This window comes from Ailuropoda melanoleuca, chromosome 2 (assembly GCF_002007445.2).
Source record: "Ailuropoda melanoleuca isolate Jingjing chromosome 2, ASM200744v2, whole genome shotgun sequence".
Classification (NCBI taxonomy): domain Eukaryota; kingdom Metazoa; phylum Chordata; class Mammalia; order Carnivora; family Ursidae; genus Ailuropoda; species Ailuropoda melanoleuca.
Window position 1 is genome coordinate 36551289 of NC_048219.1, and position 25865 is coordinate 36577153.

Below are 25865 nucleotides of genomic sequence, written 5' to 3' on the forward strand. Positions count from 1 at the left end.
TAGCTGTAGGACCTCAAAGACATTACTTACCTACTCTAAGCCTGAGCTATGTCATCTGTTGGAACCTTAACTGAGATAAGCGTCAAGTGCCCAATAAAATGCTCAATACACAGTAAGTACCCAAAAATGTTAACTACCTTACCCTCTTGCCTAAACCAAGGTCAGCAACCCCATAATGAGACTTAAGTAGCAGACTCTATGATTCGAGATTAATGTTTTGCAAATAATCTCTTTATATTAAGATTTCTAATTAAAAGTTTTCAACACACAAGTATAGACGTAAAGACCTTTGAGTTATCTGACAGAGGAACAGTTTTCTTCAGTAATGTCTAAAATCTAGCTATTGAAATACTTATCAAAATGGTAAGTTCATAAAAACATCTCTTCTTTATAAAGTGTAGCAGACTGTGCTTTTACTAGGTCACACTAAAATTAAAAAGCATGTCAGCAGTATCCCCGAGTGATGCTTTGCACAATATTAAACCCAGTGAAATAAGACAGCAGCCATAAGGGCAAAACAATAAGCAAAGGGTACAAGACCGTCTAGAACAATTTAGCACAGACAACTTCACTTCTGAACACTATGCCATAACAGAATTCTCCAGTACTTCAGTCATTTATTTTTCCTTTAGAAAAATAAAATAAGGATAAGAATTTTCAGTATGAAGACTCTTCATTATGCAAATTAAAATTAGCAAAGGAAACTTACTTTTTTTTCTTAACCTGACTTGATGTCTCAAAGACCATCCATTAGAAAAATTAAATTTTGTGGTAAAACAAAACATTATTTTTTAAAAATATTTACCTGATTCGATATACTGGTCACGGACCTATAAATATTTAGTTAGTTAATAAAGGGTGGAGACCTTTCAAACAGCTTGATCTGGAAAGCTGGCTATTCGATTTAACTGAACCATTTAAGTTTCAATTAACTGGATTCTTTTTGAGAAATCCAAATTATTCATCAATATCTACCCATGATTTCCCAAAAGAGTTAGACCATAAATTTCTATAATTATGTATTATTAGTTATTAATGATCTATAATATAGAAATACTGATAAACCTATTATTTTATAAGGAAACTTAAGTGATATAGGCCGCAGTAATTGCAGAACTCCTAAGAAGAAAATATCTACATACAAAAAGTTCTTCTTTTGCTTCTTTGGCTATTTTTTTAAATGAATGTTCAGGTCTCATAATTATTATTAATCTACCACCTTAATCCATTTATAGATCCTACTCACATTTTTTTAATGTTATAATAAACATATGACTTACTTTCTGATCACAATTGCCCAGTCCTCTGTATAACTTCTTATACAATCTCTAACATGTGGATCCATTTCACTGTTTTAAAAAAGAAAACACATTTGTAATTTAGTAAGGAAAGCACTGATGTTTGTGAATTTGGTTGCTTCAGTTCTTGTTCATATAATAGGAAAGAACACTACCACAAGAAATAGGATCTAAATAAAATCAAGGAAGGTAGCCTTTCCATAGCAACACTAAAACCAAAAATAGGTAAATGTCGCCTTACCTTTCTTCAGGTACAGCTGACACAAGGGTTCTGCAGTCCCTAGGACTATAAACAACTTCAATATCATCTGGAGGGAACTCGATCAAATCCCTTAAAGGCCCAGAATCCACAGCTAAAGGATGAGTAATGAGGTATTCTTCCAAATCCACTGGATCCACTGCTTCAGTAAGGGGCACCTTTATAAAAAGAGGGGCGGGTGTGAGAGGTGGATAGAAAGGGAGAGGTGGGATATAAAAATTATAAAACTTTAAGAAAGGAAATTTGTTTTTTAAAATGTATGTTTTTAACCTAGTTATTTCTAAAATGTCAGCAGAGATTCAGCCAGATGCATTAAAGAAACCACAAGATGTTGGCCTTCTTATACTTGTAAAAAAGTGTAAAAACTTTTGGGTCAATCCTCTAATCTTCTCGCTTAGATTTTGCCCATTCCCCCCACATAAAATCGGTAATGATAATTAACAGTTTTAGAATACTTTACAGTGACAAAATGCTCATTGGAAGGATTCTTTTTTTCTTTTTATATCTTTGGAATTTTCACTACTAAGTTTATAAGCAGCGCTTTTACTTTATTTGTTGTTATTGTTGATTATTCTAGTAAAAATATATAACCAGTCTGTAGCAGGCTGAAAATGGCCCTCCAAAGATCTCCACATCCCAACCCGTGGACCTTATATGGCAAAATAAATAAATAAATACAAATAAGAGGGTATTTTAAGATATGATTAAGGATCTTAAAATGGGGACATTATCCTGGATTATCTGAGTGGATCCTAAGTGCAGTCATATATATCCACATATGGAGACAGGGAATTTGGGGCACACAGAGATAAAAGCAATATGAAGACACAGCAAAGAGAAATCTGAAGGTTCTGGCCTTAGAGATAGAAGTGATACGGCCTCGAGCAGCCACCAGATCTGGACAAGACAAGGAACTGATTCTGAAGGGAGTCTCCGAAGGGAGTGCAACTTCACCAAAACCCTGACATCTGCCCACAGATATCAGACTCTGGACTCCATCACTATGAGAGAATAAATTCCTGTTGTTTTAAGCCACATGGTTTGCGGTAATTTGTTCCAGCAGCCACAGGAAAGTAATACACAAACTCTATTAAAAGTATCTATTAGCAATAATAGAATATTCACAGAATTTCTTAGCCAAGCTGAAATTATACATTTTAATAAGATACCCTACTTCTTATCTACCATGAGAAAAAATATTAAGCAAAACTGTGAAGAATTATATAACAAATGTGCAGTTATGGACCAATGAAAATAAGAACATGTAATTTCTCAAGACGTTTAACTAGGTAAAAACACTGGGACTTGCGGGTACATGTTATGAAATAGAAATAGAAGGTGCTTTAATCTACGCTGCTTTGGACTGAACAACCCCCAACAGTAAAACAACATTTTAAAGATAGTTAAGTAAAATAATAAATGCCTAGCATATCATAAACACTCAAATCATAGTCGCTATTATCATTATATGCTTTCTCATTCAAACCTCTCCCAAACCTTATAAGTTAGAGGAAGTTAGTATTTCAATTCTATAAATAAGGGCATTTGTGCTAAAGAAGTCAAACAGCTCCTGAAAATTAAATCGCCACTAATGACAGTGTAAAATTTTAAAATGGGTCTTCAAGCTTTATAATTCATGGTTTTTCTCTCATAAGCATTTTATCTTACCTATTCTCTAAAGTACATCACATACTATCACGATGTACAGTTTATACTTCATATACTATCCCTGTTCTTAATTCAGGGAAAGAAGCAATTCAATAGGGAAACAGAATATTATTCAACCATAATTGCTGAAAAAACTGGGTTATCTATACTGGAGGGGAATGAATCTCAATCCTTACATCACAACATACACAAAATTTAAATTGAGATGGATCATGGACACAAATACAAATACTAAAATCATAAAACTGCTAGATGGAAACAGAGGAGAACATCTTCATGATTTGGGAGCAGGCAAAAGTTTCTTAGATGTGACACACAAATAATCATAAGAGAAAAATCTGACATATCAAAAGATAGGTAAGAAAATGAACAGGCAAGCCACAGTAAGAGGAAATATTCACAAAACATTTAACAAGGGACTGGTGTCTAGAATATATAAAGAAGTCCTGCATCTCAATAATAACAGGACAAACCACCCTCTCAAATGGGGGGTAAAGTTGACAAAACATTTACAACGGAAGACATGAAATTTTAACATGTAAAAAAATGTTCAATGTTAAAAGTCACTAGGACGTACTTCCACCTCCGGGAAGATGGAGTAGACATATTTTCCCTATTCTTCCCACTAATTACAACTATAAATCCTGGACAGTCTATATAAAATAAACATCAGAAGGCTCTAAGAGATAGAGAAAAAGGCAAATCACCTGGGACCTCGGGACCCAAGAAATGCTACAACAATGTGTTACCTAAAAATTCTTTTTGCCTTCTATACGCCATGCTTGGACCTAGAAAAACTCACAAACCAGAAATACCAAGGAACATGGCATTGGGGGAAGGGGGGATTGGGGAAGGAGCCCCAACAAAATCCTGTTCGCCCCAGCCAAAGGACCAAGAGAAGTGCAGCACAGCAAAATAGAAAAGTTTTAGACAATAACCACTCTACTGCAGCTAAACACTGTATGAAAAACTATGGACCCATCCATATCTACACAAGCAAGGCCAAGTGGAAAGCTAGACTTCACCCTCATAAAGCTGTAACAAGGCATCCAACACTCCCCACCAAGCATGGTATCAAAGAAGTCAGAGTAGGGAACTGGGATTTTCATACCTACTAGGAGGTATGAGCCTCCCACCTCCACAGTGTCAGTGGAGATCACATAGGGACATCTACTCATTCAGTAATAACAAGGCGCTTCTTCCTCTTACTGCTGGGATGGTATCTGAAGTGGTCTATATATAATACAATAAAGGATAAAGGGGTGGAAAGGTAATTAAATTTCTAGACTTCACTCAAACTGTTAAAATGTCAACACTAGTTTTGTGATAAATTATGTAAATATAATACCTAAGTAACCACTAAAAAGGCTATACAAAGATATGCACTCAACAAGACTATAGATAAATCAAAATGGAATTCTAAAAAATGTTCAGATAACTCACAGGAAGATAGGAAAAAGAAAACAGAAAAACAAAAATGGGGGCGCCTGGGTGGCTCAGTCAGTTAAGCATCTGCCTTCGGCTCAGGTCATGATCTCACGGTCCTGGGACCAAGCCCCACATTGGGCTCCCTACTTAGCAATGAGTCTGCTTCTCACTCTCTCTCAGATTAATTAATTAATTTAAAAAAAGAAAAAACAGGACAAAAAATAAAATGGCAGACTAAAGCCCTAGCAAAACAATAATAACATTAAATGTAAATAAATGGTCTACATATACGAATTAAAACATAATGGGCACCTGGATGTCTCAGTTGGTTGGGTGTCTGCTTTTGGCTCAAGTCATGACCTCAGGGTCCTGGGTTCCAGCCCTGCGTTGGGCTCTCTGCTCAGAAGGGAATCTGCTTCTCCCTCTCCCTCTGCCGCCCCCGCCCCCCGCTCGTGCTCTCTCTCACTCGCGTCCCCTCTCTCTCTCTCAAATAAATAAAATCTTTAAAAAATAAATAATAATGATACTAAAAATAAAAGATAAGAGAATGGTAGAATGAATTTAAAAGTATGACCTACCTGTATGGTGTACAAAAAATCCACTTCAAATAAGACAATATAAGGAGGTTGAAAATAGAAAAACGGAAAAAGATACACCATCATGCATACGGCAATCAAAAGAATTCTGAAGTGGCTATATTAATATAAGATAAGGAAGACCTCAGAGCAAAGAAAAGTACTAGATAAAAAGGGACATTACCGGATGATAACAACTATGATCCAACAAGAAGACACAGCAATCTTAAAGGTGCATGTACTATAACAACAACTATAAATTATGTGAAGCAAAAAACTGATACAACTGAAAGGAAAAATAAGACATATCTAGTTATAACTGGAGACTTCAAGACATCTCTCTCAGCAACTGATAGACAACTGGACAGAAAACCAATAAGGATATGGCAAAACACAACAGCACCACCAACCACAAGGATTTAACCGACATTTATAGAACAGTCCACCCAACAGCAACAGAATAAACACACTTTTCAGAAGCCCAAAAAGCATATACCAAGACAGACCATATCCTGAGCCATAAAACAAACCTCAACAATTCTAAAAGAACTGAAATCAGTGTGTTCTCTGGCCATAATGTAATCAAATTAGAAATTGGCAACAACAAGATAACAGGAAAATCTCCAAACACACTGAAAGTAAACAATACACTTCTAAATAAGCCATGAATTACTGAAGTCTGAAAAGTGAAATTAAAAAAATACATTGAACTAAATGAAAATATAACATAACGAACTTTGTGGGATGAAGGAAATGCAAATCAAAAACGTAGATACTATTTCATACTCATTATGATGGCTATTATTTTAAAAATGGAAAACAAATATAGGAGAGGATATAAAGAAACTGGAAGCCTTTCGAATGTTCCCAAAAAATCGTATCAAAAAACGGGATTACCATATGATCTACTAATTCCACGTCTAGGTATTCCACCCAAAAATTGCAAATGAGACTCAAACAGGTACTTGTCCACTCATGTTTATAGCAGCGATACCACCAACAAACCAAAACATGGGAACAACCCAATGTCCATCAACAGATAAATGGATAAACACAATGTGGTACACACATACAATGGTATATTATTGACTCTTAATGTGGACAAAGCTTTGAAGAAAAGCAGAGTGAAATAAGCCAGAAACAAAAAGACAAATATTGTATGATTGCACTTTATAAGGTACATAGAATAGACAAACTTATAGAGATAGAAAATAGAATAGAGGTTACTGGAGACTGGGAGAGGAGGGGGCAACCGGGAGTTATTGTTTAATGGATACGGGGTTTCAGTTTCAGATAATGAAAAATTTCTGGAAATGGACAGTGGTGATGAATAGCAGTGGTGATGGTTACACGATATTGTGAATACACTTAATGCCACTGAATTATACACTTAGAAATGGTTAAAATGATAAATTTTATGTTATATATATATTTTACCACAAGACATAGATAGATAGGAAGAAAGAAAGAAAGAAAGAAAGAAAGAAAGAAAGAAAGAAAGAAAGAAAGAAAGAAAGAAAGAAAAGAAAACTTTTTAAAAAAATTTTTTAGGTCAATGTTTCTCTGCCCATGTATTATTTCTAGGGCAGCACACCTTCCAGGATTCAAAGTGTCACAAATGAATAGTCAATGAAAATAATGACAAAAGCTGGGAGTCCTTGCATATGTCTAATTCAAAATTAGTCTTTCCTCAAAGAATGACCAACCATACCATGAGTAAGTTTTAGGGTAGGGAAGGAAACTATGACACTTTCTTAAAAACACCAAATATAAGATAAACAATCTTATTTCCCAAACTCACACAGGTCACTGGCTTTCTAGATATGGTGTTAGCTAGACTTGGATCACAGAAACAAATTTATTTTTGTTACAACCAACTCCCTTCCCTCTGATGCCCATCAGAGACAGCTGCTTGAGTTAGTCTTGGATGTGGTGATGAGCTGATTATAACTATAAATTATTCTGCAAGACGCCAAGGAAAGATCCTATATTTATTGACCCAAGGGAAGAGACTGCAACATGATTTTATGAGTGTGGCTGGGCCATAAGCAGGGTTAAAGTGTGATGAGAAGCAACAGTGAAGTACTACAGAACCTCTCATAGGCACTTTCTTCAACAATAACTGTGTTGGAATTTGGCTGACATGATTAGTGTTAAGATCTCTTTCAATCCTTTCTGATGTATGTACCATCAAAAGTTCCGGGATTTGATTAGAGGTTGTTTCGGGCTGGGGGATAGGAGGATAAAAGGGTGATAGCTGAAGTTTCTTTTTGAGGTGATGAAAATGTTCTAAATTGACTGTGGGGATGGTTGCATACATCTGTGAATACATTAAATCCATTGACCTGTAAATTAAATGGGTGAATTGTTTAGTATGTGATTAAAACTCAGTAAGGCTGTTAAAAAAAGTTAAACCAGAATCTAATCAGTTATAGGAAATACAGATGATAGAGAAATGAGTCTACAAGGAAGAAATTTCAAAAAAGTTGAACCAGAGTCCTAATCAATTACAGGAAATGAAGGAGATAAACAAATCTACAAGGAAGCAAACATAAAATCCAAAAGGCAGGTAATTCTATAAGGCAACTAATCAGATTTTCTTAACAAGTTCAATGGCATAAAAACGAAGTTAGAAGTTGGGGGAGGAAGAAACTACTTTGTTTTTGTTTTAACACAAGTGATCTAAAGCCAAATTCTATCTGTGGGTTTTATGTAGATCCTCATCTGAACAAACCAACTATAAAAAGATATTTATGAGATAATCAAGGAAATTTAGCATGTACTGGATTTTAGATGATACCAAGGAATTACTGTTAACTTTCTTAAGTGTGATAACAGCATTGTGGTTAAGTAAGAAAATATCAATAGTTATACTTGTCTTTCTATTTTTGTATATGTTTAAAGATTCTCCTAATTTAAAAAGTACTTTATCAGGGAGAATACAAGAAGACAAATTGACATGAGCAAGCTCTGACAATCCTTTGAAGGAACTGTGTTGCAAAGAAGAGCAAAGAAATACTGGGGCTGGGGACAGGTAGAAAAGTAGGGGAAAAAAAGAAGGATTTCTTTTAAATGATACAAATAATAGCATGTTCATATAATGATGGGAAGGATCGGGTAAACAGAAAGGAAAGGTGATAAAAGAGAAGGAGAATTACTAAAGGACTGTATTTCAGTAACTGAACAACGTAGGGACTGACTAATCCCTCCGCTTGTTCATGAGTGGTTCATCTAGAGTCACAGGTGAACAGATAGACTACATGGATATAGATGACAACTGGTTAATACACATGGTGGTAGGAGTATGTGGAAGTTCTTTTCTGATTGTTTCAATTTTCACAAGTGCAATATGAAGCCAAATTATCTGAGAAGTAAAAATGGGAACGAGCAATTAGGGGTTAAGTGTAGGAGGCATGAAATAAGCCAACTAAAATAGTGGGGAAATCAATGAACTAGGAAAACACACTCTTTGCCTAGAAATGTTAAAGTCTTCAAGAGTGAGTGGTCATAAACAGAGTGAGACCAGTCGGTAGGATTATGTTTTTCTCCAGCCACACTCAGCTGCACAAGTGCAGGTATGAAGTAAGCAAAGAGCTAGATTTTGAACAGCATTGAGGTTGTGCCGGTGACATGAAAAGTTAAGGAATTCAAGGTTACGTGCAAGAGAGTCATTATAATGATCATCAAATAATTTAAGTTTGGTGAGGAGAGTAAGAAAACATCAAAGTGTGAGGAGCAGGAAAAGGTCAGTAGGATCATGGATTCTAGGTTCTGGGGGTGAAGGACAGTTGGAGTCAGTATACCAGAAAAAGAGGGGCACTGGCTGGCTCAGTCAGTGGAGCATGTGACTTACTCTTAATCTCAGGGTCGTGAGTTCAAGCCCCACACTAGGTATGGAGCCTACTTAAAAATAAAAAAAAAACTTTTAAAAGGATACCAGAATAAGAGAGCAAGAAAGGTAAGAAGCAGTACTCAGAAAGTAATAAACATAAAACTGAGATTACAGAGGGGTTATGATTATTTATAACAACCAAATCTAGGGCACGACTATGGAAGTGAGTAGTTGAGGTGTAATACAGGACATGGGATATCAGTACAGAAAAGGAGTTCAAGACTCTGAGAGGATATTATAAAAGGATCACCTCCTTATACATTGCAATCACCCAGAAATCCATATATTCTAAAATTTCTCCAATCAGCATTGTTACTATTGTTAAAAGTAAACTCCATCTTTAAAATTTTTAATAATACAAACATTATAAACATGTCATTACAAGGTAATCAAGCTGTTATGTTCTGGCATACCATGCATTTTCAATAATTGCTATCCTTTCATACCTAAAGGAAAAGTGTTGATGTATGTCTACCCAAGTCACTCTTAATTACTTTTTTAGTTTTTGACAAATGGAGATATATTTTTAATTCATATTCTTACTATAACTAGTAAGTATCAGTTTTTTATCAAAATTGATTATCCTGGGGCACCTGGGTGGCTCAGTTGGTTATGCATCCAACTCTTGATTTTGGCTCGGGTCATGACCTCAGGGTCAAGAGATTGAGCCCAGTGCTAGAAACTGCTTGGGATTTTCTCTCTACTTCTCCTTCTGCCTCCTACCCCAACCGCCTTCCCCAGCTCGAGCTTTCTCTCTAAAAACTGATTATCCTCATGCCAGTTTCCTTAATAAGAACACATATGTTTATGTCTCTGACATAGTAACTGGTTAAGGCAATGAGTCAATAACTGTATATTCCCTTCTATAAAAGGGGACAGATAATACTGCAAATCTACGTAATTATTTAATATTTCCTTCAGTACCTATTTCTAGAATAGATTCCTAAATTTTCCTATAATGATTTACCGTGGATCTGGGAAGTCTTAACTATAAAATTCCAGAGTTGAAAAACCTGAATGTAAAGTTTCAGAGTTGACTAGGAAATCGACACCTATACTACACCTCCTAATATTCTTCCCCAACTCAAATTTCAGGAAAGGGAGCGGTAGCAACAAATAAGATTATGAGACTAGTGATGGAACCCAATCCACTGGCTCATCTTTTCACTATTTTTTCATGGCCTTGTCAGTAACACACCACTAACATCCCGTATTTTAAATATGTTACTTACTGTGGTATGATGGGATATATTGCCAACAATGTTGAGGTTTTTAAGCAGTTGAGGAGAACCGCTATATTGTCCAGAGATCTGCTTCCTGACTTCGGCAGCCACAGTTCTATAACAAAGAAAGTAAATATATTATTTAAAAAGAAAACAACCACATTCAAAATGGAAGGGAACTAAGTATACTAAATATTAATTTAAAGACCAAAAAAATCGGGGCGCCTACGTGTCTCAGTTGTTAAGGCTCTGCCTTTGGCTCAGGTCATGATCCTGGGGCCCTGGAGCCCCAAGTCGGGCTCCCTGCTCAGAAGGGGAGCCTGCTTCTCCTTCTCTGACTCCCCCTGTTTGTGTTCCCTCTCTAGCTGTCTCTCTCTCTGTCAAATAAATAAATAAAATCTTTAAAAAATAAAAACAACAACAAAATCTCAGTGTATCAATAGGGCCATAAATTCATACGATATTTCAGTAAATACTGCCTATAATTACAGTAGAACATCTTTATGCTGATGTAGGACACAAAAGTGACAGCCAAACTTACAGAAGGCTTTTTTTGTATCTGGCATTTCAGGAAACATACTTTGGCTTTCAACACAGCAAGAAGCTATAATAAGATATATGTATATTAAAATGTACATATCTTAAGAATATAAAATTCTAAAATATTTTATAAACAAAGAATTAGAAAGAAAAAAAACTCCTCTTTCCTTTCTAATATCACTAGCTCCTCATTCATACCCCAGAAAACTGTCCCTTATTTTTACTTAACTAATAGAAATCATCCTTAATACTCTGGCATTAATGGCTTTCCATAATCTGACCTTAATCACCTTTCCAGCCTTGCATGTCCTTTCCCAAATTCTTGTCAGTGAACATAAACTGCTTCCCACAAAGCTATTTCTTTCTTCTATACCCACAAATTCAATTCCTAACTAGTTTTAAGGCTAAACTCAAATACCAAGACCTGCATAACAAACTTAAGTCTTAGCTCACCCCAACTAAAAATAATACCACCCTTCATTAAAACTCTTAGAGCATTTAAAATCTAATGCGCTCTCCTCCTTCCTAGTTATTTTTCCACATTTTATGTATGCTCTATATAAACAGAGGCAGTGGTTTCATTCATCATTGTTTTCCCTAAAATATTTAGCTTGAAGCACTCAAAACAGGTGACTGGTTAGTACTATGAAATGTACGGTATTACTGAACTTTTTGACAGATGAAGTAAACCATAAAAGCACTACCATAATACAACAGATAAGTCTTTATTTGAATTATGATTACAATTTAAAAGTTCCATCATTTTGGGGATGCCTGGGTGGCACAGGTGGTTAAGCACCTGCCTTCTACTCAGGTCGTGATGCCAGGGTCCTGGAATCGAGTCCTGCATCAGGCTCCATGCTCGGCGGGGAGCCTGCTTCTCCCTCTGCCTGTTGTTCCCTCTGCTTGTGCTCTCTCTCTCTCCGACAAATAAATAAATAAAATCTTTTTTAAAAAATAAAAATAAAAGTTCCATAATTTCAATCTCATTACTAACCCTCGAGGGCATACTAGAATTTCAAATTTACTTACATAGCATTTCTAAAACAAAAATAATTTAGAAATTCAAATGACTTCACACCTCATCAGTCTCCATATTCCTTACATTTCTCAAAACTATAGAGCAAAATATTCAATGAGTTCAAAATCCAGTAATAACTTCATCACATTAGTAGCATTTTATTAAATAGAAATTATAACTCAAAAAAATTATAACTCAAGAACACAAAATAAACACCACTATCCATAGATTTTGTACAATTATTTTTCTACAGTCAATATCTAACCTCTACACTATGATCAACTCTCCACTTCCTTATTTTATAAAACTAGCCTTCTGGGTTTTTTTAATCTTTTCCAAAAACTAAACCCTACTTTCTCCTATCTTTCTACTGCAAATAAAGTGAAATAGGTCTAATGACCTGGTTTCCAGGCCAGCCTGATTCTTTCATTCTGCAGTGTTCTCAAGCCAAAGGCTGAATTCAGAGCCCTGAACATCTTGGTCCCCATACAAATCTCCTGCTGAATTTCTAAACAATCTCATTTTCCAAAAATTATCCAGATTTATGATACAATCTTTTCCCCCACCTTCTTCTCTTCCACACTTCCTTCCTTTTATCATGTTCAACCATTCCATACATTTATCCAGCCTATTTTCAAGCCTATTACTCAATAAGAAATTTTTGATACAAAGGTAAAAAAGTAAGTCTCAAGATACTGAATTAGCTCAGCTTTTTTTAATGGGTGATTTCAGGTACTTTAGACCACTTCTGTGTTTTATAAAAGGCTAATTTGTTATTCATAATGGCTGAAACCCAGAAGTTTATCATTCAATAGGTAAATAGATATACAAACTGTGGTACAGCCATACAATGCAATATTATTCAGCAATAAAAAGAAGTATGTTATCAAGCCACAAAAGACATGGAAGAACCTTAAAAGAATACTGCAAGTGAAAGAAGCCAACCTGAAAAGCCTGTGTACTGTGCGATTCCAACTATATGACGTTCTGGAAAAGGCAAAACTATGGAGACAATATTAAAAGGGGGGGAGGGGCGCCTGGGTGGCTCAGTGTTAACCATCTGCCTTCGGCTCAGGGTGTGATCCCAGCATTCAGGGATCGAGCCCCACATCAGGCTCCTCCGCTGCGAGACTGCTTCTTCCTCTCCCACTCCCCTGCTTGTGTTCCCTCTCTCGCTGCCTTTCTCTGTCAAATAAATAAATAAAATCTTAAATAAAAAAAAGGGGGGGTGCCATGGTTGGAGGGGGGAGGAAAAGGAAGGGATAAATAAGTAGTGCACAGGGGATTTTTAGGGCAATGAAATTATTCAGTATGATTCTATAATAGTGAACAAGTGTCTTTATGCATCTGTCAAAACCAATAGAATGTACAACACAAAAAGTAAACCCAATGTTGGCTGTAGTTAATAATAATATATCCATATTGGTTCATCAATTATAAAATGTACTTCACTAATGCAGGATATTAATAATAAGGGAAACTTGGGGCACTGGGTGTCTCAGTGGGTTAAGCGTCTGACTCTTGATTTCAGCTCAGGTCTTGATCTCAGAGTCATGAGTTTAAGCCTGGCACTGGGCTCTACCCTGGGTGTGGAGTCTACTTAAAAAAATAAAATTAAAAAATAATTTTTTTAGGGGTGCCTGGGTAGCGCAGTCGTTAGGCGTCTGCTTTCGGCTCGGGGCGTGATCCCAGCGTTATGGGATCGAGTCCCACATCGGCTCCTCCAGTGGAAGCCTGCTTCTTCCTCTCCCACTCCCCCTGCTTGTGTTCCCTATCTGACTGGCTGTCTCTCTGTCAAATAAATTAATAATAATAATAATTTTTTTAAATAAGGGAAACTTGGGGCGCCTGGGTGGCTCAGTCGGTTAAGCATCTGCCTTCAGCTCAGGTCATGATCCCAGGGTCCTGGGATGGGCCCTTGCATCTGGCTCCCTGTTCAGTGGGGAGTCTGCTTCTCCTTTTCCCTCTCCCTCTGCCCCCTCCCCAACACTTGTGCTCTCTCTCTCAAATAAATAAATAAGATCTTTAAAAAAATAATAATAATATGATAATTCTTCCTACTCGTAGTGATAGCTCTATAGTAGGGAAATACAGGGAAGTCTTTTTACTTCTAATAAGCTATTAACTGCAGGGGCCCCTGGGTGGCTCAGTCAGTTGGATGTCTGCCTTCAGTTCAGGTCATGATCTCAGGGTCCTGGGATCAAGCCCCACACTGGGCTCCCTGCAGGGAGCCTGCCTCTCCCTCTCCTTGTCCCCCTGCTTGTGCACGCACTTGTGCACTCTCTGTCAAATAAATAAATAAAATCTTTAAAAAATATATTAATTGCAAAGTAGAAGGAAGAGGTCAAAAATTCCATAGTTACTTATGCTCCTAAATTATAAGAGAATATCTTCTTCCCCTCCCAAAAGAACATGATTGAATATTTGACCTACTTGTCTCCTTACCAACTCTCTCCATTTCCACAAGCTTCCTCATTATGTCAACATGCATTCCAATTTTCACAAAAGAAAACACTCACTAAGGCCATTCACCATAGGACACTGGAAATAACCAACAAAGGACTCACATCCTGAGGGAAATTATGTTGTATTTAATCTTTCCTCTAACCTCCTCCCACTTTCAGATGCCCCATCTGACCCATGATTTCCAGAATGACCAAACTAGGTCTCTCTCATCTTTACTCATTCTTCAAGGGACCAGAAGTAAAACCTTAGTAAAAATGAGTAAGGAGAAGGGAGCCTCATAGACCTTACCACTCTTGATGTTAGGGTCCTGAGTTCAAGCCCCACGTAGAGCTTACTTAAAAAATAAAATAAAACAACTAATAAATAAATAAATGTTAAAAAGAGTAAAGAGAGTTTAGACAAAACATAAGAGTTTAGTTGAGCTTCTCTTATAAAGTCACAAAGAGTAGCTGCAAAGTACTGTCAAATAAGAAAATAAGATCTCTTGGAACTCCGTTTATATATAAAATAGAAGTCAAGGAAGAAGTGAAGGGTAAGAGGATATACCATGGACTATACCAGGTAAGAGAATACATCAGAGACAAGGCAAAAAAGGGGGGGCTAAAAATCCCCAAAGGAAAAAGGAAAAGAACAGCTGATACTCCAGCACTGTGACTATCCAAGCCCAAGACTGGTGACTGACGGGCTGAATCACAGTTCCACCATTGTGTATAGTTGGCATTAAAGATAAAGAGAAGCAAAATAAAGAAAACCATAGATTAGATCTGGGCCACCTCTGACCCGGCAGGGGTGTGGAAGGAGGGACTATGGGCTTCTGCTGCTTTGCTTGGGGGAACTTGAACTAGCACCTGGAAACTTTAGGAAGACATGATTTTCAAAGCTAATTATGAAAACATCTGTCACTGGAATTAGTACTGTGACAAATGGCAGGAAGACAACACTGGCTAAGAATTTGCAGAAATACCTTCCAATCTGCAGCATCATATCTCAGGATGATTTCTTTAAGCCAGAGTCTGAGATAGAGAAAAATACAGATGGATTTCTGCAGTATGACGTGCTTGAAGCACTTAACATGGAAAAAATGATACCCACCATTTCCTGCTGGATGAAAAGCCCAAGATAATCACTGTTAACAACAGACTCTGGAAATGCTGAGAAATTTCCATATAAATCATTGAAAGCTTCCTTCTCTTTAACTATAAGCCCCTTGACACTCTATGGAACAGAAGCTACTTTCTGACCATTCCATACAAAGAATGTAAAAGGAGAAAGAGTATAAAGATCTACGAGCCCCCAGACCCCCCAGGGTACTTTGATGGCCACATGTGGCCCATGCATCCAAAGCACAGACAAGAAATGGAGACATCAGGTGGAAAACTGTTTACCTAAACAGAACAAAATCTGAAGAGGACCTCTTCTCACAAGTGTATGAAGATCTAATACAGAAACTAGCAAAGCAGAAGTGTTTGCAAGTAACAACATGAAAAGGGACTGCCCTGAATCCTTCCTGGAATGAATTCGGAAACTCAAAAGAGTATATTTAAGAACCTTAACGAAGATACAGTATGAAATTTGGTATGACGGCAGCTGTTGGTTCATTTGTTTTTGTATCACACATGGTTTTCCCAACACGTGGAACAGCAAAAAGTTATCCATGCCAACAGACAGGAATTTACCTTAATGAGTTGTTCTCGCTCTAAGGAGTGCAGAGACAGAGCAGAGCTCACAATGAGTCAGTTCCTCTAGACTAATGATTGTCAAACTTTTCTGAATAGGACCCAGAGGACAAAAGAAGGCTTACAACACAATCCAGTATATATGTATTCTATTGTGTTTGTATGTGTCTGTGTGTGTATGTATGTACCTGTGTGTGTAGATATATATATGTCTGTGATGTGTGTGTATACATTCACACATATCAAGTATCACAAAGTATTCACCTTAGATATAATGCCAGGTGATATTTTTCTATTTGTAATTTTTAAAAAATACTCATTACCATCTAATTCCGATGGCTACCTCCTGCAAATAAAGGCTTTACTAGGAGTACCAGTCACATTGAATAAATCAATAATTTACTAGGAAAAAACAAAAACAGATTAAAGAAATGCAACATTATGTTACCTACTAAGTATCTGTGACAAAAATGTTAAACCTGAATTGAATTAAACTGTACATCTAACATCTAGTTAACGGGAAATACAGAGAACACTAGAACAGGCAGGTGCCAAAGCAAACAATCAGACAAAAATCAGAAGGCAGGTCATTCTGTACTGCAAGTGTGTTCAATGAATCAGTGTCATGGGTAAATAAGTAAATAAAGATGCTGGGCTAAGTTTTAGGATAAAAAAATAAAAAAAGACTTCAGACCAAAAAAAAAAAAAAAAGTATAATCTATTTAAAAGAAGGGGGAAAAAAACAACTTAAGAGATATAACTAACTGTAATGAATGGTTCCTAACTGGATCCTGGTTTGAACAAACCAGCTACAAAAAACATTTCGGGGATACTGAGAAATTTGAACATGGATAAGGTACTATATTATTAAAAGTTATTATTTTTTTAATGTGTGAAAACAGTATTATAGTAATGCAGGAAATGTCCTTATATTTTAGAGATGCAAATGATGTTGGTAATTTAGCTTTAAACTCTTCAGTTATTATGACTCTACCTTAACGTACAAAACTAGCAAACTAATGATGGAGTACAGATGGGGCAAGTACTCTTCAAGAAGTGTATCGTGTCCTCCATAAAGCCCTGCTTGATTATTTCTGTTCTGTTCCACTCAGGTTAGCTACTCCTCTCTGCTTTCAAAGTACTCATGTGTATCCACATACATTCAAGGGAACGGAGTTACCAGGGGGCTCATTCAGACAGGCAGCGACTAGCCAGACTGCTGTTCACCACGGACTAAGAACCTGGCCTTGCTGACAGACTCTGATTTCAGCAGTAGGAAAGCCCAATGTTTGTAAACACTCTCTTTGATATAAGCATATAAATTGCAAAGCAGGTTCTTCTGGAATACTAATACAACCCTCGAATATAAAAGTACGGTGGAAGAAAAAAAGGTACAGGGAAGGATTAAGAACTTGGCTTCTCAGGTCTGGTAACTTCTCACACTTCAGAGGCACCTTTGCAACCTCCCTGAGGCATTAGGGAAGACAAGGAAACTTCCCTTCTGGAGTATGTAATGCTGGCTCTTATTTTGCATAAATGTTTCAAAGCAGGCTAATTTCTGCCATTAAAGAAAATGTATATTCTTTAACTCAATCTGGTGGCACTTTTCTTTCAAAAACTATCTCACTGTGATAACCAAACAATATCACAGACATAGCATTTATCAATTTGTTTTGAAATCTATTTACCTATTTGAAAGAAACCAAGCAATAAAAGGGGGGACTTCACTTACCCCTGCACCCTCTAGCAGGGTGCCTGGCACATTCTGAGTACTTAATAAATGTTTTCAAAGCTTAACTGAAAAAATGCGAATAGAAAGAAATTCGTAATTCTTCCCCACCACACCCACCCCAAAAAGCAGTTCAGTAAGAATGCCAGAATGGAACAACTGATGTGAGCTTCTAAGGACAGGGACTGCATCCTATTAATCTTTACATCCTCAGTGTCTGAGACGATGGAGAGAGAGAAAGAAAGAAATGGAGAAACAGGTGTAAGAGTGCAGAGAGAGAAAAGGAGATAGGGCATAAGAATGAATTTAGAGACTACTCAGTATACGAATCTTCCAAATGTCTTTAAGAGTAAACTAATTTGTAAATATGGTTGTTTCTAATTGACTGAAAAGGACAAGGAAGTATGCCTTTTTATCTATTATTGTCAAATATTTGCTGAGGGGGAAAAAATCCACAGAAGGATTCCAAATATATAACCGTTTTCTGTAACAGCCTTGCTGACATCAATATCCCATTTATTAAGTGAAACACGGAAACACAATGCTCTCCTTCCACACGAAACTCCTTTTAAACAAGATATATGATATGTTTACTTATCTCAAAGCAGTCTCTAATATGACTTTAACCTGTCTGCAAAGGGCTGATTCCAGAACTATGTTCAAACTCTACAATTACGTAAATAAAGTTATTACAAGTAGCAGAGGAAATAAGATTTTCCAACATACAGAAAAGACAAAGAAAATAACTCTATAAAGGAAGACATCTTTTTCTTTTTTTAAAAAAAGTAGACTCCACACTCAATGTGGGGCTTGAACTCACAACTCTGAGATCAAGAGTTGCATGCTCTACTGACTGAGCCAGACAGGCGCCCCAAGAACACATCTTTTAAAAAGTAAGCAAAAGGAATATATACGCGGCATTAAAAAACTCAAAACTCACAAAGAGGTAAAAACAAAAGGTACGTCTCTCTACTATCTCCAATCCCCAATCCATTTCACAAATGTAACCACTTAATATTTTATCAGGTATCCTTCAAGAAAAAGATGTGTCTACTTTTTAAAGTCCACATATGACATCATACAATAGAAAAAACTTTTCTTGGTACCTTGTATTATACCTTAATATATCCTGGGAATCATTCCATATCAGCACATAAAATTAATAATGCTCTAACAGTATTTATCAAGCATTTACAACTTATATGCCAGATACTGTAAAATGTGTTAGACTTGTTATACCCCATTTAATCCTCAGAAAAACTCTGTGAAGTAGGCATTATATTAGGATATTTAAGTATCAAGAGATTAAGGTCACATAACTAATAAGGAACATAACCAAGATCTGAACATAGAGACCCCGCTCTTAAATACTGCTCTCTGGCTTTCTATCTGCTACAGAGTTTGGGAGATGGGTGAACCAGAACATATTTAACCAGCAGTTTCTATCGGTAGACATTTAAGCTATTTCTAGATTTGTAAAGATTATCACTGGAACACAAGCTCCATGAGAGATTTTTGTCTAAATCTAGAATTATGAGTAGTCTTTATTTTTTCTTTTGGGCCTTTTGTATTCCAAATTTTCTGCAGCACCATATATTATGTTATTATTAGCAAAAACAGATATTTTTAGATAAACTTCAAAAATAAAGTAACATTCCCAAGCTTATGAAAGGTAGAGAAGCAGGGTTTGAATTTAGATCCATAAAACTCTTAAGGCCTCATTCCTTGGAAACAAGTTTCCAAAGGTAAATATTTCTAGCTACAGTTCATATTAATGAGTTCTCTATTCTTGAAAACCTAGCCTATGAGGTCAGCCAAAAAATGTCTACTCTATATGCTAACATATTAATAGGAACACTGTAATTACAACCACCACCACTGTTATGATGTGTTTCCTATCTTTCAGGAATTGCTAAATAAAACTCCCTTCCGAGGCCCTGTCACTTGTCAGTCAGCCTGTGTTAAATTCTTTAAGAATTCAGGTTCACAGTGGGCCAGTAGCCACTAAAGGCCTAAGAAACAAAAACACAGAGAGGTTGATTTGTGAAACCAAAGAACAGAAACAGTCCTTGTATATAATACGCTTAACATTTAAGACATAATTCCTTTTTGGGGAGGATGAAGAAAAAAAGATGCTGATGACTCATGTATCCCATCTGACACAATTTTGGAATAACATTTAAGTCAAAGATTTAGAAAGCACTGCATGAAAGAGACGTGGCTGTCCCCATCACTCTGATCGACAGCATTCTACCATATCTCAATTTCCTCAACTAAAACATGGTGATAACGTTATTCCCGACTTCATGGAACATATTAGCTTATAACTACAGAAAAAAAGAATTTAAAAATTTAGCATTTGGAAAAATTAACACTGATCTGAAATTGGCAACTAAAATGAAAACTGAGAGAGGGAGAAAACCTCTACTGTAAAAAGTCAATCTTCCCAAAAGGAGATAAATTTATCTTCAATTCCACCCTACTTCATAAAAATAAAGCCAGAATCTCCCACAAACATACAAATTATATCCTGTATACAATTAGTTCCTAAGTCCTCTTCATTCTAACTCTTAAATACTTCTCAAATCTTTGCCTTCTCTTTCCCTTTCCTACAGCATCTGCCTACAAATAGCATTATACTTAATGGTGAAAGTCTGAATGCTTTTCTCCTTAGACTGGGGAGAAAGCAAGGATGTCTGCTCTCACTATTCCACACTGTCCTAGAGGTTCTAGCCAGTGCAGCAGGGGAAGGAAGGAAGGAAAGAAATGGAAACATATTAAGGGTGGTCAGGTTGAAAAGGAAGAAATAAAACTCTTTATTCTCAGACAACATGATTCTGTATGCAGAAAATCCTAAGGAACCCACAAAAAAAAACTACTAGAACTAATAAACAAGTTCAGCAAAGGCAGAGGATATAAGTTCAATGTTCAAAAATCAACCGTATCTCTATATACTAGCAACAAAAAAACAAAAATAATTTTTCAATTCCATCATGATAACATCAGGAACAATACTTAGAAACAGATTTAACAAAAGAAGTACAGGATTTAACAAAAGAAGTACATTTCGAAAACTTCAAAACTTTGCTGAGAGAAATTAAATAACATCTAAATAAATAGACAGTCTGTGTTTGTGGATTTGAAGACTCAACATGATTCAGCTGGCAATTCTCCCCAAAACTAATCTACAGATTCAACGTAATCCATATCAAAATCCCAAAAGGAGGAAATTTGCAGAAATTGGCAAACTTTATATTGCTGTTGATCCTAAAATGCTTATAGAAATGCAAAAACTCCAGAATGAACAAAACAGTTTTGAGAAAGTAAAAAGTTGGAGGACTCACACTTCTGGATTTCAAAATTTACTATAAAGTAAAACTAATCAGAAGAGTATGGTATTGGTGTTAAGAGTAGACATTCAGGGGCACCTGGGTCGCTCAGTGAGTTAAACGTCTGCCTTCGGCTCAGGTCATGATCCCAGGGTCCTAGGATAGAGTCCTGCATCGGGCTCCCTGCTTAGCGGGGAGCCTGCTTCTCTCTCTCTTCCCTGCTCGTGCTCTCTCTCAGTATCTCTGTTGCTATCTCTGTCTCTCTCAAATAAATAAAATAAAATCTTAAAAAAAAAAAAAGAATAGACATAAAGATCAGTGAAACAGAACTAAGTATCAATAAATAAACGTATTTATGGTCACCTGATTTTTTAAGGTACCAAGACAATTCAATGAGACAAGAATAGTCTTTGCAACAAAGAGTGTTGCAATAGAACATTCACATGCAAAAGAGGAATTTAAAGATTGCTTTTATTTTTCCCAGTGTGGGGCTTGAACTCACAACCCCGAGGTCAAGAGTTGCACGCTTCACCGACTGAGCCAACCAGGTGCCCTGCAAAAGATGTATTTAGATCCTTATCTCACACAATGCACAAAAATCAATGCAAATGGATCATAAACCTAAAGTAAGAGCTAAACTATAAAAACTTGAAGAAAATAGAGAAGGAAATCTTGACCATGAATTAAGCTTAGAGAATAACACCATAATCATGATCCATATAAGAAAAAAACCTGATATATTGGACTTCATCAAAATTTAAAATCTCTATGCTTCAAACTTCACCATTAAGAAAATGAAGAAACAAAGCAGACAGGGAGAAAATATTTGTAATTCATATATCTAATAAAAGACTTGTGTTCTGAACATATAAAAAACTCCTACAATTCAAAAACAAGATAAATAACCCAATTTAAAAATGAGCAAAAGATAAGAATAGATATTTCATCAAAGAAGATATGTGAATGGCGAACAAGCACAAGAAAAACATCACAAATCATTAGGGAAATGCAAATCAAAACCACAATGAAAATGCCACTTCACACTCATTAGAATGTCTACAGTCAAAAAGAAAACAATTAACAAGTGTTAGCAGGATGTGGAAAAATCTGAACTCCCATACATTGCTGATGAAAACGTAAAATGGTGTAGTTGCTGTGGAAGTTTGCCAATTTCTTAAAAAAATTCAACACAGGGGCGCCTGGGTGGCTCAGCCGGTTAAAGCGTCTGCCTTCAGCTCAGGTCATGATCTCAGAGTCCTGGGACTGAGTCCCGTATCAGGCTCCTTGCTCAGCAAGGAGCCTGCTTCTCCCTGTCCCTCTCCCCCCTGCTCATGTTCTCTCTCTCCCTCAAATAAATAAATAAAATCTTTGAAAATAAAAATTCAATGTAAAATACCAAATGACCCAGCAATTCCATTCCTAGGAACATATTCAGAAGAAACGAAAACAGGTGTTAAAAAAAAAAAGTTTGTACATGAATGTTCATAGAAGCACTATTCACAATGGCCAAAAGGTAGAACAATCTAAATTTCCATCAACTGATGAACAAATAAACAAAATGTACTATAGATTTGCAATGGAATATTATTCAGCCATAAAAAGGAGTGAAGTGCTTGATAAATGCCACAACATGGATGAATCACGGAAACGTCATGCTAAGTGAAGGAAGCCAGGCACAAAGGGCTACATATGTCCAGAAAAGGCAAATTCAGAGAGAGAGAAATAGAAAGTATAGTAGTGGTTGCCTGGGACTTGGGTTGGGAATAGAGAGTAAATGGGCACAAGAGATGCGGGGAGGTGATGGAAATGCTCTAAAACTGGATTATGGGTGATGATTTCACAACTCTATAAATTTACTAAAAATCACTGAATAGTACACTTAAATGAATTAGTTTATGGTATGTAAAGTATACCTCAATAATGTTGTCTTAAAAAAAAAAAGGAGCCTGGGTATGGCTGTAATTGCTCTATGAAGATGAGAGGAAGAAACTGCTTTCCAGTTAGAGAAAGACTGTAAGACAGGAAAAGAGGAGAGCTGAAGTGGAGTCTCAAAAACTCTTGCACCCTTAGGCTCCTTATCACAATCCCTTATCCTCAGCAAAGTTTATTAAAATCATTAAATGGCTGTTATGAGTGCAGTTTTCCCGTCTCAGAGGACAAATGAGAAACACCTCACGATGCCGCAGAACTATGCAGAAACCAACTGACTCTACTGCTATATATTTAAATAATTACAGTGAGGCTGAACAATTTTAAAGAACGTTACAATGACCAATCTTAAAGAATACCAGTTGTTTTGGTGTGTCCAGCATTTACTCTCCCCCTCCTTTTGGTTAGAAACCCCTTCCTTTTAGTAAGGAACTCATTACTCGAGACTGGGTAGGGCTGACACCATCACATCTCCGCTCAATCCAAGGAGGATGACATGTGACCCAGTAATGGCCAGTATCCCCTGTACCCCGAAACATAGTAACTGGTTCAAGCAGAACATGTGACACAAGCCAAACCAATAATGGAGTTCCTGAATCTTTTCTGCCAGAACTAAATGGCAGGATTTGAGCCTGGGGCTGTCAACTCTCATTGCAACCAGTTAGTGGAAAATCTATCAAAGACATGAAGATAAGAGCCTGCTGATATCCTCTGTTTCCTGGGACCTAATGTACTCAATTACAAGCAAATTAATCTGACTGGTATTTCTGTCAAATGCAACCAAAAAGTCTCCTCTGTAAAATGCCCCTGAAAAAGTAGTGACACATCTAGACTGCTTGCCAAAGGGCTCTCTATATGATGCAACCCAGAAGTGAAGGGAAGGTCACTCTCTGAGGAGATGGAGTTGACTAATGGAAAACAGGATGTGAGAGAAAAGCAGGTAGATAAATTTCTTCTTCTTCCAGACTCCTATCTACTGATATGAGAAACTGTTCCTCTGTTCAAAGATACCCTGTGTGACCAAGCCAGCACACCTCCCAAACAGTCTCTCTCTAGCTCTCCGTGAAGCAGTGACCAACAAGACAAGGTATCACCTTACCTTGTTTCCCATCTCTGCCTCACTTCCCTTTTATCTTGATGCCCCGGGACTATGCCTCCCAGATAAACCCTCAACTCTTAATCCTTGTCTCAGTCTCTGTTTTCTAGGGAACTCAGATTAAAAGGGTATCTACAAAAAAACCTACAGCAACCATTAGGCTTACTATGAAGTGAAACATAGAAAGCTTACCCTCTGAGGTCATAAGCAAAATGAGATGCTCAGTATTAGTACAATGTTAAATAGAAATGGTAATCATCTACATCGTAATACAAAATAACTGTCCACAGAGCAAGACAAAAATATAAATCAGCTATAAGGTCTGGAAAGGAAGAAACAAAAATTCATAATTTCCAGATGATACGGCTGTCTACATAGAAAACACAAAATTCACAGATACACTTTTCACTTTATTTTTGTTTACTTTTTTAAAGATTTTATTTATGTATCTGTCAGAGAGAGAGCACAAGCAGGGGAGCAGCAGGCAGGGGGAGAAGGCTCCCCGATGAGCAAGGAGCCCCATGCGGGACTCAATCCCAGGACTCTAGGATCATGACCTGAGCCGAAGGCAGATGCTTAAGAAACTGAGCCACCTAGGTGTTCCTCATAGATACGTTTTTAGAATTGACATGAGTTTAGCAAGGTATATAGGTAGATACAAAATGGTTATATACCTAGAAATAAATCTAACAAAAGATATGCATGAACCTTACAGAGAAAATTATAAAATTTTGTTGTATGATATAAAGAAGACCTAAGTAAATGAAGAGATACACCATGACCAAGGCTTGAAAACTTAGTATTGTAAGGACATCATTTCTCTGCAAAATTGATGTACAGATTCAATGTAATCCCAACCAAATTCTAATAGGACTTGGGGATGTTTGTTTTTTGGTAGTTTCTAAAATATACAAGGAATTTCAAAGGGCTAAGAGAAGTCAAGACACTTTTTTAAATGGTGGGTAGAGTTATTCTACCAAATTTCAAGACTTACTAAAAGTGTTTATAATTGGTGAAAATATGTATAACCAGACCATGGAACAAAAGAGAGAACCCAAACAACGACCCACAAATAATGACACACAATCTATTATAGAGGTAGCAGGGCAGATAAATTGAGAAAGGATAGTCTATTTGGAAAAAAATTAAAATTTCACACCATACATACATCAAGTCCAGGTGGAACATAAACCTAAATATAACGGAGGCAACTAGAATGTTTATGATAATACAGATGAATATCTTAATGACCACAGGGTAAGAAAATATTTCTTAAACAAGATCTCAAAAGTACTAACCATTAGAAAAGACAGAGAGAGAGAGAGAAAAACTGTTATAAGTGTATTAAAACTGAGAACTTAGGGGCGCCTGAGTGGTTCAGTTGGTTTAGCGTCTGCCTTCAGCTCAGGTCATGATCCCAGATTCCTGTTATCAAGCCCCCCACTCCACCCCACCCCTGCAGGGAAGAGCCTGCTTCTACTTTTCTCTCTGCCATTCCCCCGGCTGGTGCTCTCTGGCTCTGTCTCTCTGTCAAATAAATAAATAAAATCTTAGGAAAAAAACAAAAACAAAAAAACTCAGAACTTAGTTACAGTGCCTGGGTGGCGTTCAATTCTTGATTTCGGCTCAGATCATGATCACAGGGTTGTGAGATGGAGCCCCGTGTCAGGCTCCGTGCTCAGCACAGAGCCTGCTTGAGATTCTCTCTTTCTCAATCTCCCTCTGCCCCTCCCTAT

At 36.8% G+C, this 25865-nt stretch overlaps 1 protein-coding gene and 1 pseudogene across 9 annotated transcripts in view; one reads left to right on the top strand and one right to left on the bottom strand.

The window, feature by feature from the left end:
• DOCK7 (dedicator of cytokinesis 7) overlaps positions 1-25865 on the bottom strand; it is a 211715-nt gene that overhangs the window by 178157 nt on the left and 7693 nt on the right. For all 9 annotated transcript variants that reach the window (XM_034653591.1, XM_034653595.1, XM_034653593.1 and 6 more), the window contains exons 2-4: positions 10353-10458; positions 1540-1715; positions 1281-1349 (exon numbers count right to left, since the gene is read on the bottom strand). In XM_034653591.1, the coding sequence (XP_034509482.1) occupies positions 1281-1349; positions 1540-1715; positions 10353-10458 (351 nt within the window). The remainder of the gene's footprint in view (positions 1-1280; positions 1350-1539; positions 1716-10352; positions 10459-25865) is intronic.
• On the top strand, positions 15257-15854 carry LOC105236970 (annotated as a pseudogene).